Source organism: Lagopus muta, chromosome 19 (genome assembly GCF_023343835.1).
Source record: "Lagopus muta isolate bLagMut1 chromosome 19, bLagMut1 primary, whole genome shotgun sequence".
NCBI lineage: Eukaryota > Metazoa > Chordata > Aves > Galliformes > Phasianidae > Lagopus > Lagopus muta.
The window spans coordinates 5658373-5677099 of NC_064451.1; the positions used below are offsets into that span (position 1 = coordinate 5658373).

The window sequence follows — 18727 nt, forward strand, 5'->3', positions numbered from 1 at the left end:
ATAAACGTCAATAGGGGGAGGGGGGGCGGGGGGCTGGGCACCCTGGGAGCCCCGCACGCACACAGCGGACTCGCAGACTGCCAAAAATTTGCCTTCAGCCGCAATCTGCGGAGCTCCGGGAAGCCGCTGCCTTGTCAGGAAGATCAGATTTGGCAGCGCCGGATTGCATCGAAATGCGCGCCCCTCTCTGCTCCAAGGGAAAGAGCGCAAGGAAAGCTTTCGGCCAATGTTAAAACAGCTCCTCCGGGGCCGGGATGGGTGGGAAAGGGTTCTGCGAGCTCGGAAATTGCGCGTGGAGCAGATAGAGGCGGTGAGAGGGGGGACGCGGGGTGTGGGATGGGGGGATGCGGGGATCCGAGGAGCGGTGCTCAGCCCCCCGCCGCTGCCCATCGCCCCGCAGCCGGACACGCCGCCTCCTCCGTCCCTACGTACGCACACATCGACACACACACACCTCTAAATATCGAATTTTTAAAGAGGAAAACCTCCTTTTTCCCCTGCCCGGTGGCTGGTTTTCATTAGGGAGGTTTCTCTCTCTAACCCCAAGGGAAGCAGCCTATGAGTTTGTAACTGCGGTGCAGGACGTAATTATCTCATTAAGGGGAGAGAGCCAGGCTGCTCCCAGCGGAGCTGACCTCGCTCCGGGGTTGATGGGGGCCCGGAGGGTGGGATGTAGGTGGAGGGGTGGGCCCGGAGGGTCACCATTTGGGGTGACCCGTTCGCAGCCCCATTTGGAGCCGGGGAAGCGCAGCACTCCCCACGGAGCGCAGCCACTTACACTTGTTGAGAGAAGCACTTAAAGCGGGGCTGGAGGGGGGGGATGCGCAGGGGGTGATTCCCCCCCACCCCGGGGGTTCGTTGTACCGGGGGGCGAGGGGCCGCCCCCGCTCGGTGTAGGGGCGTTTGTTTGAACAGCTCCAGAGCAAAGAGCAGGGGAAGAAAGTTTGGGCTGGGAGCGTGGTTTTTTCCCCAGACGTCAGCACAAGGCGGAACAGGGGCTGGGGAGGGAACCGGACTCGCAGGGCAGCCGGGATTTTTATTTTTTATTTTTTTTTAAATTATTATTATTATTATTTTATTAGTATTTGGTGGGGATCGGAGAAGGGGAAGGGGCCGGGGAGCGGCCCGGCACCTCGGGGTGGGCTGCGGGCCGGTGGGGGTGGGAGACATGGACTCGCCGCCAGCCTTCGCCATGGACAAACCGTTCGCCCCCAGCACCGTGCGCGTTCCGGAGCCGCCCGAAAACCCTCAGAGCCGGAAAAACTTCAGCGTGAGCCATCTCCTCGACCTGGAGGAGGTGGCTGCCGGGATGAACGGGGCCCCCCCCGCCGGCCCCCCCACCCTCCGCCGGCGGTAAGGCCATGCCGGAGCCGTCGGGAGGCAGCAGCGGCAGCGAGGCGGCACCCCAGGACGGTGAGTACGGACGTCCCGGGATGGGCCCCCCCTCTACCCCGCAGTCTCGGGGTGTGGGGTGGCCCCGCTGCCCCCCTTCCCACCCCCCACCCCCCGGGCAGGGCTGAACGCAGGGGACAAAGGGGCGCAGGGTCCCCCCGATGTGGGATGGGGGCTGCTGTGGGGGCACCGACCCCGTGGGTTGTGGGGGTGGATTTGGGATATCTGTGGGATCGGAACCGCCGGAACACCGAAAGCACCCGACGGGCGGGACGGGGGGACGCGGGCACCGCATCGGCCGCCTCCCGCCGCCACCGGGACAGGACGGTGCCGAGCTCCCCGGTACGTGCCGGGGCTGCTTGGCCCTCTCGGCGCTCCCCGCCCCTGTTCTCGGGCTCCGAGAGCGGAGGCGGCTCGGTGGGACCGGTGGAAATGAAAGCTGCGGGTCCCCGCCGCTGGCACCGGGACACCGGCACGGAGCTGCCTTTGTCCGAGCGCTCCCCTCGGGGCGAGTAGGAAGCCTGGTTGGGGATGGGCAGTGCGCCGGTGCTCCGGGTTTCGCTGTGTTCGGTCCCGGCACTTTTAGAAAGGGACAAACCCGCTTCACCCGGCTGCATCCCGGCTCCGGAGCGAGAAGGATGGCCCCGACCCTGCGGCAAAGCCCCGCTCCGGGGGCACCTGGAGGCTCCCAAGAGCTCCCTCGGGTTGTAGGGTGGTGGAAGAGAGGAAGGGGTGGAAGTGCAGACCCTCTGCCTGCCCCCAGCTCGGACCCGGGACCCCCAAACCTGCCTTGGACTGGGATTTGGGCCCCATCTCCGGGGTGCTGTTGGCCGTGCCGTGGGCCTGACCCGGTGTAGAGGGATGCTGCAGCCCCAGAGCTGCGGTGAGGGGATCCCAGGGGGAGTACGGTGATCCTTGTGTCCCCTCCAGCACTCCCACGTTGTGATTCGGGTCAGAAGCATCCTTTTCCCAACCACATCTTATTCCCAGCACAACCAGAACCCCAACTCTGCCCCCTGCTTGGGATACTGATGGCTGGGTGCCAATTTCGGGACTGGCAGCTGAGATTTTTGGTGTTGTTTCCCATCCTTCCTCCCCTTCCCTTGGGTTTTGTTTGCACTTCCCGCATCGCCTTTGGGACTGTGGGGCTGTGAATGGGACTGTACAATTGAAGGGGGGGTGGGGGGGCTGCATGCAGCACGGCATAGTCTGGCTTTTTGGAAATCTGGCAGATCCTTCCAAGGCCATTTTTTACCCCTAAAAGCCCATTCCTCATGGGACAGAGGCCTTTTGGGGTTTGGCATCACTGGACGATATTCCCCTTTGGCACCTGTTTCTGTGAAGTTACGGGGATGAAGACACTGTGAGCATCTGGGATGCACCAACAACACAGTCAGGAGTGGAAGCGTTTCTTGTGACCCCAAATGGAGATGCCTGAGCAATGGGAACTGCAAGCAGCCTGCAGGAGGATGAATGAGGAAATGGAGCAAGAAAACCCATGTTGGTGCAAGCCTCAGGTTGTGGGACCCACTGCCCAGAGTCTGGGATGCAGTTTCCTAAACCAAGACAAGGATCATAAATACCACACAGCATTTGCATCTGTGACGCTCCTGGCATCAGTGTGACGACAACAGAGGAGCTAACATTCTCTGTTATGGGCATCCTCAAGTGAAGGCATTTTCCCTCATCTTCCTCTCCACCATCACATCTTTTTCCCCTCTCAGATGCAGGCCAAGAGCTGCACTGCTCGGCAGTGGAAGGAGTGCCAAAGAAGCAGTGAGGGATCATCCTTGTCCCCATCCTCATCCCCATCCTGTCCCCATCCTCATCCTCATCATCCCCCGGAGTGGTGCAGCGTCCCATCAAACTCTTCCACACAACTTCTGAGGTCTTGAAAGCTTGTTCACCTCCTTTCATTAGACTAACAAATAATGTGTAACGCGAAACATCTGTTAACAACAGCCCTTAATGTTCTCAAGATGATAAAGCAGGAGGGTAATTTTAGCCAGCGGGCCTTGACTGATGGCTTTTCAAACAATGAACTTGCTTTTGGTGCTGCCTGGGGGTGGGAGTGGAGCTGGGCACTGTCTCAGATGGGTGCTTTGGGACTGTGCTGTTTTGGCTGCTCCCATAAGGGATGGGAGTGGGTGATGGGATGGGGTAAGGGGGCCAGACCTGGGCAGAGTGGCTCATTCCCCATCCCATCACCTGAGTGCAGAGGGGAGAAATCGCCCTTGGTCCCTCTGTGCAGTGAGAGGAGATGGTGCACCTGATGATGTTATGGTGAATTGGTTCTAATGTCATGAATGAGGACTGGTGAGAAGGTAAACTGAAGTGAGGACCTGATGAAAGTGGAACGTGGCAAGGGATTGTTTCTGAGGTCAGGGCTGGGTGGTTGCTTCCAGCAGCCCACTGGGATGCTTTTCTGCTGGGCTTTTCCTGCCTTCCAAAATGCTGCTTGTGGAGTCCCAGTGTGGGGACACCTCAGCTGTGCCCACCAGACGATGCTGATGCCCAGTAAGGGCTGGGGCTGCCAGCACCATTTCATCCCCAGAGCTGAGAAGAGGCTGTCAGGCAGCCAGGCTGGGCTGTAGGATTTACATCACCCACAGTCCCGTGCTGCTCCCGAAAACAGCATCATCTGTGAGTGCCTGTCTGCATTGACCACACGTGGCAGAGCCACGGTGGAACTGAAGGGGGGCTGAGGGTTAAGGGCTCCTCGGTCCTTGTATGGCCATGCTGGGTGGCACACAGATCTGGGACAGGAGCAAGCCTTGCATGGCCGTGATGCCCACAGATGGAGTGTCACCATCGCTGTCCCCATTGCCAGCTTGGGGACATTGCCCACACCACGCAGGGATGGATGCACACCCCGGGACAGCTCACTTCTGTGCAGGGGGATGCTGTCTGTGCCCAGTGCCCAAGCCCAGCGCTCACCCAATGCTGCAGCACCCATCGCATGTATTGATTGATTAATTGATCATTGATGAATACCCTGCAATTAATCCAGGCGGGCTCCTCTGTCAGGGATCTCCCGCCCCATTTGTTTGCACTTAATGTAGGGCTGGTGACATGTGAGGGGCTGGGAGCCTGACGTGTCCCAGTGCAGTGACTGATGAGTTCCAGCCGCTCCGGGGAGCCGAGTGCATCCCTGTCAAAGAAATGAGGGGCTCTGGGGAAGGACCCACCTTAACTCTGACCCCCAGCCTGAGACATAGACCCTACAGTGAGGCTTCCCCTCCTCAAATGGGGACCATCCACCATCGTCACCCCGCATTGCTGCCATGGGACCTGCTGCCCTATGGGTGGGCTGGGGCTGGTGCCCAGGTGTCCACGGAAAACCACAGACAGGCAGGAGTGATGCTTTTCCAATGGGACAAGCAGGGCAAGAGGCTGAGGTTGGGCTGATTTAGGTCAGAGTCTGTAGAAAGAACCCAGAAACAGCACAAATGGCTGCCAGGTGTGGGCAAAGAGGGATCCCATGTCTAAATGGGGTTTCTGTCAGGGGAACACCCCAGCACCAAACTTCCTCCATCCTCCTCTGTCCCCAAAAGATGCCATGGGCTCACTGTCACACTCCTCCCTACATGGCAGGGGATGCTCCTTGCCCTGGGCTGCATTCAGGCTCTAGCAACCAGCAACACCTGGGCTCTAATTTGGGTCAATTTGCACACAGATTGGCTGAATACCCCCATAGGGGTTGCAGGACACCCCCTGCAGCGTGCGCCTGGAGGGAGAAAAATACTACACCAAGTGCCTGGCTCGGCCAGGAAAGTCCCATTACCCTCCCCCCCCAGTTCTCAGAGCAGTGATTTTTCTCTCCCTGGAGCAGTGATGCTCATAGGAACGGGGTTGAAAACCTTTTGTGGTGCTGTGAAGGGGACGGGGGGTGCAGTGGGGATGTGGGGGTTTGCCCCACTCCATCAGGAGCCCCTGCAGTCCCATGGGCACGGGGACACCTCACTGCCCCCCGGCTGTTGTGTCTGCTGTGATCAGGAACAGCTCAGGGCGAGACTATTTCCCCTCTCCTTTCGGGCTGTTATTTCAGGGAACGGGGCTGATTCACGGGAAAAATATGAAATTTCGACTCCGCGTGGCCAAGATGGGCGAATTTCAACGAATCAGCATTTTAAGAGAGCCTGGGCGTGTGTCTGTAGCTGGGAGGCTGATGAAATGATTTAGGGCTTTGAGGCTGCCTCGTTAGGAACCCTTCCTCCCTCCCAGGGAGCGGGGCTGTCACCCCCTTCCCCAGCGCTGCTTTCCTCCGGCACTGGGCAATTTCTTCACCCCCCTCCCCCATGTTGGGGCTGGGAAGTGATGGAGCTGAAGGGATGGGGCTGAGGGCAGGATGGGGCCAGCTGCTTTACTGTGGTGAAGTGCCCTGATTGGCATCGGGTCCCCATCTGCAGCTGGAAGGGTTCATCCTGCAGGGGCGGGGGGGGGGAGCAGGGCTGGAATAGCATCATTGTGCTGTGGGGAAGCCCAGAGCATCCTTTAAAATGAGACAGGAGGGGTCAGGGAATGGGGATGGGAATGGATGTGGGTTTGTCATGGATCTCTTTGGTGCAGGGCACTGGTGGGCAGGGGTCCCCTGCATGGGGTCAGCACTGTCTGGGGAGGATAGGAATGGGAAACCCCATAGGAACGATCTGAGAGGGGCTTTCAAGGCAATTTCCAGTGCCCACAGAAGAGGGACACCCTCAAATTTTTGGAGATATTTTTCTAAAGCCCCCACCCTTGATGCGTTCCCATCATTTCCCCACGCAGAGACCTTCCCTTCTCAGCACCCCTCTCTGGCCCAAGGGATCAACCAGCGTAAAGACTGCTGGGGAGCACTGGAGGGACACCAGAAAACCTGGAGGGGGAGGGGGGGTGAGGATCAAAACCCTCCTGAGCAGTGTGGGGGAAAAAGAAGATGATGCGTTTGGGAACAGGGGGGAGGTTGGGGCTAAAAGGGACACTTTGGAGAGCACGTTGCCCCATCCCAGACTGGGGACACCTCTGGGGACATGAGGATGATGGAGCGCAGCCCCCACCCTGCAGCCCTTCTCTGGGTGATGCATGGCACCGGGAGGCTGCTAATTGAGCTGGAGGACTAACGAGGTGCCCCCCGTGCTGTGAGGAGAAGCCGTGGAGCTCCGCAGCCTTCAGAAAGCGGCAGCGGCAGCCGCCATCCCCCTCCCCTTCCCTCCTCTTCCCCCTTTGGAGCGGGTATAATAAAGCAGCTTTTCAGCTGCGGCTGCAGTGATAGATCAGGAAGAATTGTATGAGTCTATTAAAGTCTGTGCGTCTCCGAATGGAGACTGCGGCTAAGCCAGGCGCCAGGCGCTCGCATTGAACCAGATGTGCTCAGGCGCCGTCCTTTCCAGCCACTGCAGCTGAGAGGCTGCCGCCTTCACACGCGAGGAAACTGGCGTGCACATGGCAGGGGAGCGGGGGAGCACATGGCAGGAGGGGTGCGGGGGGGGGCACGGCCCTCCTGGCACAGCTCTGGGGCTGGGGGGGGACGCAGAAAGGTGGAGAGAGAGCATTGCTGCAGGGGTTGTGCCTCCCCGGGGCACGGTGGTGTCGGGGAGGGGGTTGAATTGCACCCAAAAGTATAGAGCGTTGATGGTGAAGGGAGAGCTGCATTGAGTACCAGCTGTGCAAGTTATGGGTTTGGGGGGGTTGCACTGTGCCCGGAGCTGTACAGGACATTGCAGTGTTCAGGGGGTGTTGCATTGCACCTGGGGCTGTGCAAAGTATTGATTGGGGGGTTGCATTGCACACAAGCTGTGCAGGGTGTTGCAGTGTTGGGGGGGGAGTTGCACTGCACACAAGCTGTGCAGGACATTGCATTTTTAAGATAGGGGGGAAGGGGGGGATGTTGTATTGCACCGTGAGCTGTGCAGAACATTGATGGGGAGGTTGTGTTGCACCCTGAGCCATGCAAGGGGACTGAGTTGCCCCCCAGGGGACACAGAGCATTGCAGGGCTGGGCTGGGCACCCCGAGCTGTGCAGGGCACTGTGACAGGGACAGAGATGTGGCAGTGCAGCCCCTGTGAGCAGGGAATGAATGGGGGGGGGTTCCTGCTGCACCCTGGAGCACATGGATCAGCGCGGCTGCGTGGCCGTTGCTATGGGACACCCATTCCCCTCCATTTTCAGTTTGGTAGCCACGTGTCTGTGATCTGGGGGTTGTAAAGACCTCAGGGGGAAATTTTAAATGAAGGAAAATAAAATCAGCCCCCCCCAACCCCCCCCCCCCCCCCAAAAAAAAAACCCACCAACTCCCTGTTTTTGTTTAAATTAAAAGAGTCTGAAGTGTTTCTATTAGTATTAGAGGTTTATAAAACCTGAAACAAAAGTCAGAATGGAACCACCAGGCACCATCCCCTTCGTGCTCCAACCCCAACAAGTTGTGTGTCATAGTTTTCCATGGCTGTTCTGTATCGTGACATCATGCAGTCAGATCCCTATCGTGACAGATCATGCAGATCTGTCAAAGCCTTTGGGGGGGCACGTTGTGTCTTATGGGATTTGTGAGTGAGCACCCAGAGGTGTTTGAGGTGTGCCCTGCACCAATGCCAGCATGACCACACTGCACTTCTGGGTGGGTTTGGGGGGTCTGAGTGTGGCAGGGAGACAGAAGGGATGGCAGTGGTGAGATGGATAGAGGAATCTCAGCTCTGAGGTGCTGTGTGTGAGCAGGACCCCAATGCAGCCCCTCCTCATCCCCCAGCATTGTCCTACCTGCATCCAATGGGGCTGCGTGTCAACCCGCAAACAGTTAAATGGGTTTGGTCTGGGGGAAAGCAAAAAAAGGAGAAAAAAAAAAAAGGAGAAAAGATACGAGCCACTTATTAAAATGAATGTTTTACAATAAATTTGGCGAGGGGCCACCGACCTCAAATGAAAACCAGACCGAAGGACGGCAATGCTGCTCGTTGGAGAGGGTTTGTGTGATGAGTGTGTGCGTGCCCATGGGGTGCTCCTCAGAGTGGGGCGTGGGGACAGGGGCTCACAGCTACCATCACAGCACCCCAATGTATTGGTGACCCCATCCCGGGATGCTCCAGAGGTGGCTGTGGGCTGTAGGATGGGTTTGGGGCAGGTGCTTGGTGTTGGAATGGGGCTTTTGGTGGCATCTCCAGCTGGAAAACACCCATTTGGCTGCAGAAAGGTAAAGATGGGGGGAGTGGGTGCCAGGGTCTGGTGCTGGTGCCCCCAGCTGCCTGAGGGAGCGTTCCATGGGGCTGTCCCCTGGTCCCCATATGCTCTCGTCCTTCGATCTTGGCAATGACTCTGATGCAATTAGGGCTGTGTGCTAACCTGGAGGGCTGGTGTTGGGTTTCAGTGCCAGATGCCATCAGGGCGGCCTCGCTATGGGCTTTTGCTTATTAAATTTCAAGAAATCACCTCTTTTTTTTTTTTTCTTTTTTCTTTTTTTTTAACTTTTTTGCCGTGGGGGAGGAAGGCTGAGATTGCCATGCCAGGAGTCTCTGGCTGGGAGCCAGTCACTCCTGCTATGCAGCCCTGCCTGATTAGTTGTATGTCCTCAACACCATGTCACTCTCCCTGTACCTGGATGGGCACCTCTAGGGAGAAGCACTTTGCAGTCAGAGCTTTGCTATTGCAGGATGGTGAGGTCTGTCCCAGCATCACCCATCCCAGCATCACCCATCCCAGCACTGTCCATCCCCAAATCCCATCCCGCTGCAGCTCCGGTGCTCTCCCAGCCCTGTCCATTCCTGCATCCCCCACTTCCCAGGGCCTGAGCAGAGCATTTCCTCGTGCACTGCTCACACATCTGTTAGCTATCATGGTGCTGCCAGGCTCTGCGCTCAGCTATTTCAATGCGCGGCACCAACGGTGCTGGGAAGCAGCAAGGCTGCAGCTTGGCTGGGTGCTCTGTGTGTTCATGGTGCTCTTGTGGGCCCCCAAAGCCTCATGTGATGCTGCAGCTGATGGCTTCAGAGGGGGACATGGCACAGCAGCACTGAGCCCAAAGGATGCACATTTTGGGTGCCCTGTGTTGATGCCACCCTGCAGCCCTGCAGCCACATGGGATGGGGTTTTCTCCCCATGGTGGGCTTGTTCTGGTGAAGGGAAAGGCAAGATCAGGCCCTCAGCCTTGGGAAAACCCAACAAGTTCCATTCTGGTCCCCAAATGCTGGTGACCCACATGATTCCACCATGCTTCTTGCACTAAAGACAGGCTGTGCCAAAAAGCAGCTTCGTGCTGCACAGCAGCTGGCAGAAGGCTCCAAGCACAGCCCTGCAGGGATGCAGAATGATGCCAAGGACCCCCCCCCCCCCAGTTCATTTGGGCATTTGGGCCACGATGGGTGCCCACACCATCCCCAGCGATGAGGGATGCTCCCAGAGCACCTCCGTGCAGGATGCTGTCCAAACCCATCCATCTGCAGTGCTGGGTGGTTGCTGGCTGGTGCAGCGGCAGCCCCACGACCATAAAGCAGCCAGCTGCTGCCTGTCAGTGAGTGGAGCTAAGACCCTCCCGGGACGGCCTTGGCCTCTTTTTTGGTACGGGCTTTTTGCTGCTCCTTTATAACAGAGACACTTTTCCCCCAGCAAAACTGGCAGCCTGTAAAAACGTGTCAGCGTTTCAGTTTTTTCACAATTAATGAGGTGAAACATCCTCGGAAACATTTCGCTGTAATGTTTCTCCGGTAGCTGAGACTTTACCCCTCTCTTAAATTTTTAACGTCCGCCACTTGATCCGAGCAAGTTTCCTTCGGACTCAGCACATTTGGACCCCCCCAGTCTCTCCTGCTCCCATTGAGCTGCTGGATTTCTGGGATACAGGGAGCTGGGGCTGGGCTGGAGGGACAGGGAGTGGCCGTGGGATGGGATGGGGCAGCAGGAGAGCCCCAAGGAGGTTGGCAGCCCCAGACCCCCGTCCCCGTGCCCTTGGGATGCTCCTGAGGTGGGTTCGGATGATGCAGCAAAGGGTTCTGAGCAAAGGCTGCTTCTCACCTTCCTTGGGCTTTTGGAGGTGATTTGGGGATATCAGCACCAGCAGTGGGGTGGGTGCTTCCCATCTTTGCTCCTGTGCCCCACCAGGAGACAGACCTCATCCCTGCTGTGTCTCCATCCTCTGCCACGCTCATGGCCAAGCACAAAACCAACGTAACGTGCCCACACCTTCAGCCCGTGAGCTGTGGGGAAAAGGGATCTGGAGCACGGGGAACCCCCGGGGGGTGGAAATTCCCAGGGCAGAGAGCTCTGCTCAACCCCATCACGACCTCATGGGCAGTGCTTCCAAGGAACCGGTTAATGGAGCACATGGAGCTCGCTGGACGTCATCGCTGGAGCACGCCTCGCTTCCCTGGAGTATATAAAGGGATGAAGGGAGTCCACATGTTTACCGAGAGAGACCATGGGAGAAACGAAAGACATTGTTTTTCCAAAGGATTTCTTGGCTGTAAAAGTCCTCCACCACCCTGCGGCTTCCCTGATGAAGGCCCAGCGTTAATTTGTTAAATCCACATCAAGTGCCCGGAGAACCAGTTGTTTATTTTTGCTAATTCAGCCGGCCGAGATCAAATTGGGGTTTTATTTGTTAAGGATAAACCTTAATTAATAAAAGCTATTTATTTGGTTAGAGCCGGCTGCAGCCTGAGGGTCAGATATGCCATGATCATTATTTCAAGTAAAACAAACCCAAAACGTCTCTCAACAGTTTGAAAAACGTAGAAACTTAGAGGGCTGAATTTATTTGTCTTAGGAAGAATTTACAGCTAATTCCCTCCAGGCTATTTCAACCCTTAAATTATACCCGAGAAGAAGAAAGAAGGAAGGGGAAAAAAAAAGCCAACACAAAAATGCCATTCCAGGAGGAGCAGGAAAGTAAATGGTACTGCAGATTGGATCATCTGGGGGGGGGGAGGTTGGAATTTCAGGCTTAAAGGTCTTTGGCAAACAAGTGGAACGTGCGAAATAATGCAACGGCAAAAAGCTGCATCCTGTATGGGGCTCTGGGAGTTGGCGATGGGAAATGGAAGATGCGAGCATCCCAGAGAGGTGGGGATGGCATCACTGGGTGCTGGAGGTTGGAAGTCAAAGCAGAGCTGGGGTGGAAATCCAGCGCCAGCATCTGTGCTGCAGTGCGCATCACCCACTTACAGCCCTCACCGGTGGCCGGTTTGGGGCTCCTGACACATCATTGCTATGGAAAACACAGGGAAAGAGGGCAAGAGCTGGAAAAGCGAGCTTGCTCCGTGCTCAGCTAAATCAACAAACCCTGACCCAGCAGCACTGGGGCCATTGGTTTTGCAAATGGTGCATGACCATGCGCTCCCCGCTCTGCTCTGCGGGGCTGTTCTCTGTGGTCTTGGTGTCCTGGGGGCTGGAACCATGGGACACGTCCTGCCATGAGCCATGGGGCTGCTGAGCCCCCCCCATCCTTCCATCCCCAATGTCATCCTTCATTATTCAGTAACGTTATCCCTCCGTTTCCCCCTTTCCCCTGCATTTGTTTTTCTCCCTTTGGCGGAAATTGTAATCAGTGGAAAGTAAATACACCAAAGGGAAAGCGGGGGTTGCTGAGAGGTCCTCTCTGACCACTGCTTGGACAATCAAGCCCATGCCTCCACCACATTGCCATCAAACCCCCCCAAATTATAGCTGACAAATGCAAGGGTTTGGCTTTCACCAAAATCTCCCCCCAGCCACCTCAAGTAATGTTTTTTGGGGGTGAAAGCGACACGTTGTTGAGCTGTTATTGATTTTGGGCAACTGTGGCTCTTATTCTTGGAAACACATCAGGGTGCAGAAATGTTATTCCCCCGTGAAGGTAATGGTGAATTTGGCTGTGGTGAATTTTGCTCCCCTGGTGAGCAGCAGGGCGGTTTGTGATGCTCACCTCTGTAAATCTATCCTTGTTTATCCTTGATGGAAGTGGTGACTGCCGCCAGCAAGGGCAGCGTTTATCTGGTCCTGTGGTCCCATGGCTGGGAAGGGCTCCATGGTGGGGTTGATGGGGACAAGATGCGCGTTCATCACTGAGCCTCATCTCCAAGCACAGCAGAGGACGTGGGCATTTAAGGAGAGGAGATTTAAGAAATCCTATTTTCTCTCAGCCAATTTAAGGCAGGCAAGAGAAGCCATCACTTATGGAAAAGTCATAAAATCACAGAGTCAGTCGGGTTGGAAAAGCCCTCATAGATCCCCATGCCCAGCCCACCCCCCCATGCCCGCAGTGCCACATCTCCACTGGAACTCCTCCATGGACGGTGACCCCCAACCCCAGGCCAGTCTGTGCCACTGCATCACCACTCTTTCTGGGCACAATTTTTCCCTACTATCCAACCTGAGCTTCAGATCCAACAGCCAGAATTTATACCAGGATGAAAATCAAATGGGGTTAATTAATTTTACTTATACATTTCATCGGATTCTGTTGAGGGCCGTTGGCTTCTAACCCCAGGGTTTTGACCCAAGCTTTGGTCCCATTCACTGCTGGATCCTGCTGATGGCACCCAGCTCAGTCCCAGCCCTGGGAAGCTCTGGATCAACCACGGCTGGACTCCGTGTATTTTAATCCAGCATCTCGTTCGCTCGCTGAGGAAAAACAGGACCAAAAAAGGAGTTTAACTAAAAGGGGCAACTGGAAAGCGGAGACGGGCAGAGCATTTGGAGCAGCAGAAACGAGAGCTGGAGGGAATCTGGGGAATTTTATTTGTGAGCCTTCACGCGGACTGCGGCAAAGAGCAGCCTGCATTCTCCTGGCTGGGAAAGAGGCCCCGAACCCGTGCGTATCTCAGGCACCAGCCCTCACCCTACCGAGAAGATCGTGTCCCATCTCGGGCTGCATGGGCCATGCCTGGCACAAAGAGACCGGAGGGCCTCTTGAGAACCTGATGGCAGAGGTTTTGTGGTTATTCAGAATTATAGGCCAAGATGATCTCAAAACGTCTAATTTCTTCCTGCTCGGTATTACCTCGAAGGAGAGTTAATATCCCATCCAGCAGATTTTGTTCCTTGCTCAGGAATCATCCCCAAATGCTGCACATCTATTTAATAACTACCAAGATAGTTTATTAGCAAGTATTTATTTCCTCTGCACACTCGGGGAGCAGTAATTCCTGCCATCGCGGCCTCTGCATGGATACAGAACAGAAAACCCCAATATAACCCTGCTATGAATCAGAGCGATGCCATAAAACTATTAACATCTCAAATAATTCCAAAATACTTTCCCACCAGTAGGTACAGATTGGATCCAGATGCTTTATTAATGGAAAAAAATAATTACCCAGTACCTCCACGAGGAATACCAACAGCAAGATGTCTTTCCCGTGAAGGCAGGGATTGGGTATCCATTCTTTTTCCCGTAAGTTTGCCTAAACTTGATGACCTTAGCAACAAAAAATCAGATTTATCTCAGCCTGGCGGAAAGCCCAAGGTTGATGTGGTGAAACCAATCTGAGTCCTACACTTGGTGCTTCCATAGGCAAGCAAAGGCAGAAATAAGCGTGGAGGAAGCTGAGCTCCAAGAGCCGTGGTTGTGTTTGCTCCTGGTGTGTGGATGAGGTTCGGTTCCACATCCTGCAGCTCCACGGGGATGGGAGATGGGGATGGGAGACCTCTGAGATGTTTCACGGTTGAATTCCTTGCTGTCCATGAAGACTGAATCTTTAGAAGCTGGGTTCTGCGGAGTCTCACGGGGCTTTTGCTGTGATTTCCCCCAGGTGAGAGCCTGAGCCCGAGCCGTGGAGTGGCCAAGAGGAAGAAGAAGCAGAGGAGGAACCGCACCACGTTCAACAGCAGCCAACTGCAGGCTCTGGAGAGGGTCTTTGAGCGGACGCATTACCCCGACGCCTTCGTGCGGGAGGAGCTGGCCAGGAGGGTGAACCTCAGCGAGGCGAGAGTCCAGGTAGGATAGACATCTCCACCTCCATCCCCACACAGCACCAGGATCTGGGAGGTGGGAAGGACAACGGGGACATCTCCGCTCAACCCAGGCCTTGTTAACACCTCCCCTTCCCTTCTCAGGTTTGGTTTCAGAACCGGAGGGCCAAGTTTCGCCGTAACGAGAGGGCGATGTTGGCCAACAGATCGGCGTCGCTCCTCAAGTCCTACAGCCAGGAAGCTGCCATCGAGCAGCCCATGGCACCGCGGCCCACCGCGCTCAGCCCTGAGTACCTCTCGTGGAGCAGCTCCTCCCCGTACAGGTGGGTGCAGGACGTGGGACCACCCCCATGTCCCTGGGAGCCCTGTGCTGTTGGTGGGGACGCAAAGAGCTTTGCAGGGCTAATGGAGTGAGAGGTGGGATGTCACTGGGGGCTACCTTGGGAACTCCTGCCAGCCCTCCCCAAGCGTTTTCTGGATGGGAGGACGCCTGGTCCTCATGAGGGACCCTGTTGGCCTGCACTGACCCTTCCCACATCCTAACCCAAGAGGGGGAGCGGGACCCTTCCGTTCCCAGCTCTCCAAAAGCGGAGGGCATGGCTTCCTGGCACATACTTTGAGGGGTTCCCACATGCATATAGCCACATAAAAATGCTACAGAGCTCTTGTGGGAGACGCCCAAGAGGGAGCCATCAACCCAGTCTGGGAAGCCAGCGGGATGTGTGGGCTCCCCATGGGCTGTGTCTCACCCCGCTCCGCTCCCCCCGCAGCACTGTGCCATCCTACAGCTCCAGCGGGACCGCGACACCCACCCAAGGGGTGAACATGGCCAACAGCATCGCCAGCCTGCGCCTCAAAGCCAAAGAGTTCAGCCTGCATCAGAACCAAGTGCCGACTGTGAACTGACCGGGGAAAATCCCCATGGCCTCATCCAGGACTCGACGTGGGGATCCTGTACTGATCGGCACCAACCCGCTGCCCGCCCCACGCACTGCTCGTCTGATGCCCCAGCACCTCTCCTCTCCTCTTCCCTCTTGAAGGTGGCGTCAAGTCCCAGTCTGAAGTGGCACATCGCTATAGCCACATATGGAGCAAACTTGGTTAGAAACTTGCTTTTCTGCACACCCTTATAATAAAGGCTATATATACACACACATACCCCCCACGCGCTCTTCGAGGACAAACAGACTTACCAAGCGAACAAGAATTTGCTTCCAAACATGGAAGGATCTTGGACTTTTGGATTTGACCAATTTGGGTATCTTGCCTGGAGAGCCAAAGAGTTATTGGGTCTTCTCCTCCCACAGGGACGGCACGCAGCGCTGGGACGATCGCGATGCTGCACGATGCCAATTTTTTGAGCCCCCCTTTATGCTGGGCCTTCACCTCCTCATGCACTGCCAGCCATGGGGCTCAGTGGGACCATTGAAAGCCAACAGCTGCGTCCTGGTGCCGTAAACTGAGGGGGGAACACATCGCCGCGCCCCATCCAGGCACCACCACCCCACATCTGCGGGTTTGCCAGCAGTTCTGCAGAGCCCCAGGTCATTGAACCAGCCCAGGGAAAGAGAAAATTGGAAAAAGCTGTTGGTTTCAGCTGAGTAGGCGGCTCCCAGTGCTTTGTGCCAAGGGCAGAGCAGGCTTCGTCTTCCGGAGGCACAGCATCCCCAGCGGCCGCTCTGCAGATGGGCCACAGAATGCGGGGCTGGAGGCTCCATGGGGTGTTTTCTATGTTTCTGAATAAAGGAAACTGTATTCCCCACCACGCCACACAGCCCAGTGAAGGGGCTCTCAATTGCAGGGTGGGCAGAAAACTTCCCTGCAGCAACGTGGGATGAGCCGGCGCTGGGGCAATAGGGGATTGACTCCATGGACAAAGCCAGTGGAGTGCTCCTCCCTCACCCACTGCAAGGAGCAGCAGCCAAGCAGCCAACTAAACCTATTCTAGGAGGGCTTTGTCCAGCCAGCATGGTGGGGCCAATAACAAGTGAATGTAGCATTGGACCCAAGGATGGCCACGACAGCCATCGAGATCAACACCCATCAGTATGCGATGCCAGGCCAAAAGCACCCAAACCACTTTGTATACACACCCAAGAGCCCCCACATCCTGCCCACAGGAGCTTTCTCTCCCTTTCTTACCAAGGAAAACCACATCTGGTCCTTGATGGCCATGGTGTCCCCTGGATGTGCCAAGTGGGGAGGGCAGAGCTCCTCAGAGTGCTGCAGTGAGACTTCATGGGGATCCCACAACGCTGAGCACTGCCATGTGGGCAGAGGAGCCCCTGCAGAGCAAAGCCCCCACCCCAAGGAACAGCACTGGGCCGGGGGGTCCCATTCCCATGGAAAGCATAGGGCTCTTCTTTTTTTTTTTTGGTTATACAAGACGAAACCACAGGGATATAAATGTCACTGCCTCTTTGAGAGCATTAATGAAAATAAACCCATTTAATAGTTTGCAGATGCCGTTTCTGTAAACCTAAAAAAAGCAGGGAATAAATATTTCTTCACTAAATATCTATATGTATATATATATTTGAAAACATGCGTTCCCAATCTTTGGGCCCCTCCCTCGCCACGCTCTTGGCTGCTTAAGGCGGAGCATCACTCAGCATCACAGCCTCACCGAGAGGGAAATCAGGGATCGTGGTCATGTCATCTGAGCTCTCTCCCTTTTCTATCTGTACATTGCAATGGCTTCTAACAAGATCCACAGTCGACTTTTGATTATTATTATTTTTTTTTTGCATGTCTGTATTTTTTTGGAATTTTTTTGTAAAGGTTTTTTTGGTTTTGTTTTGTTTTTTTTTGTTTTGTAAAAACAACTCTTGTGAAATAATGGAGGAATAAATATTTTACTGAGTAGAGATGTGTCTGTGCATGCAGAGCAGTGCTCACACCATTGGGGCTGGGGGGTAATGTTGGGGTCCCATAGGGGGCAGGGAAACTCGAACCCACATCCCAGTCCTACTGCTGGGCACAGGGGCTGGAAGTGCTGAACCCCCACAGCCAGGAGATCCCCCCAAAGCAGCACTGGGCATCCATGCTATCAGAACAACATCTCCCCCAGCACTGTGGCAGTGGGCTGAGGAGGGATGGGGCCAGGGGCAGAGCTAAATTGTCAGGTCCCATCCTGCAGCACAAATATGGGTGAAAGCCTTTGAGCACTCAGTAGTGCTCAATCATGGGCAAGCATCTGCTGCAGAAGTCCTGCTGGGATGTGCAATCATCTGCAGTCACAGCAGAGACCAGCATGTGGCCCAGCCTTGAGAACCAGACAGGAGATACAGAAAGAAGATGTAGACGTGCTCAGAGGAGGTGGTCTCTCATGGCACACTGCGCTCAGAGCATGGACCCAGTGAGGGCTGAGCATCTCCAGTGCCAGGAGCTCACATCAGCACCAAGTGCAGCTCTTCCAGGCTCCATCCTTTGCACAGAGGTGGGCAGCACCACAGTGAGTCAGGTTCTGCAGCCTGCTAGCTAACATGGATCAGAAGGACAGGAACATAGGAATGAACCACATAGGAATGAGCTGCAGGATCTGAGCTATGAAGTGGCAGGAAAAATGCAAGAGGTGCTTATGGAACCTGATGCTATTGCACAGGAGCATCAGGTTAACAGAGATCAAAATGAGCAAACAAGTGTTAGGAGTGCCCAGGAAAGGGTTAGAAAGTGTCCTCACAGCTGTCATAGAAAGCCACAGCACAGCTATGGCCTGAAATCCATCACCTCAAGATGCTGCAGAGGTCAAAGGTGCAAAATGGATTTGGAGAGGGTCAAGAAGTTAATGGTGGGTGGGACTGTGGCAGCAAAACACAGCCCAGATCCAACTGCAGAAGACCCTTTGAGGTGAAGGTCTTACTGCTGCTCTCAGGGCAGATTCTCCGTTGACTCATGACTATTTGCTGCTAGAAATATGTCATTTATTTCTTGCCTGTGCCATCCCAGCTCCACTTCAGCTCCTGTTAGAGCAGGAGATTCCAACCCATGGTCTGAGGGCTCCTGGGAGACAGGAGCAGGGAGAACCACAGCCTGACTCCCTGCAATGAGACACCCAGGGTCAGAGCTGAACAGAGCTGTGAGCACCTGATGGAGCTGTGGGTGTCCCTGTTCACTGCAGGGAGTTGAACCAGAAGACCTTTAAGTGTCCCTTCTGACTCAGTAGATCACAGGGATGGATTTGCCACCTCTCCATCATCCAGCACAGACCTCACTTCTCTTCCTTCTGCTTTCTGGTCTCCATCCACACACCATTGCTTTCGTTGGAAGGCTGCAAGAACGTTGGTTGCAGATTGCATTTACTCCCCTGCAGCAGCTGCTTTGCATCCAGCTGACTCCCAGATGAGCTCTCAGCTGATGAAGGACCTCTCTCCCTTTGTCCCAGATCCTGCAGCCCTGTACTGCCTGAGTTTTCTCTACTGACCAAAAAAAGCCAGGTATCCCAGCCAGGTTACCCACAGCTTCTTTCTAAACCCCCCCCCA

General features: G+C 55.4%; 1 protein-coding gene across 1 annotated transcript; it reads left to right on the top strand.

Moving 5' to 3' along the window:
- Positions 1-1138: 1138 nt before the first annotated feature.
- Positions 1139-18710, top strand: PRRX2 (paired related homeobox 2). Its single transcript, XM_048965940.1, is given in 5 exon segments — positions 1139-1333; positions 1335-1413; positions 14086-14270; positions 14390-14568; positions 15016-18710. Coding segments are annotated over 5 exon segments (744 nt in total). The 5' UTR covers positions 1139-1168; the 3' UTR covers positions 15152-18710.
- Positions 18711-18727: the final 17 nt, after the last annotated feature.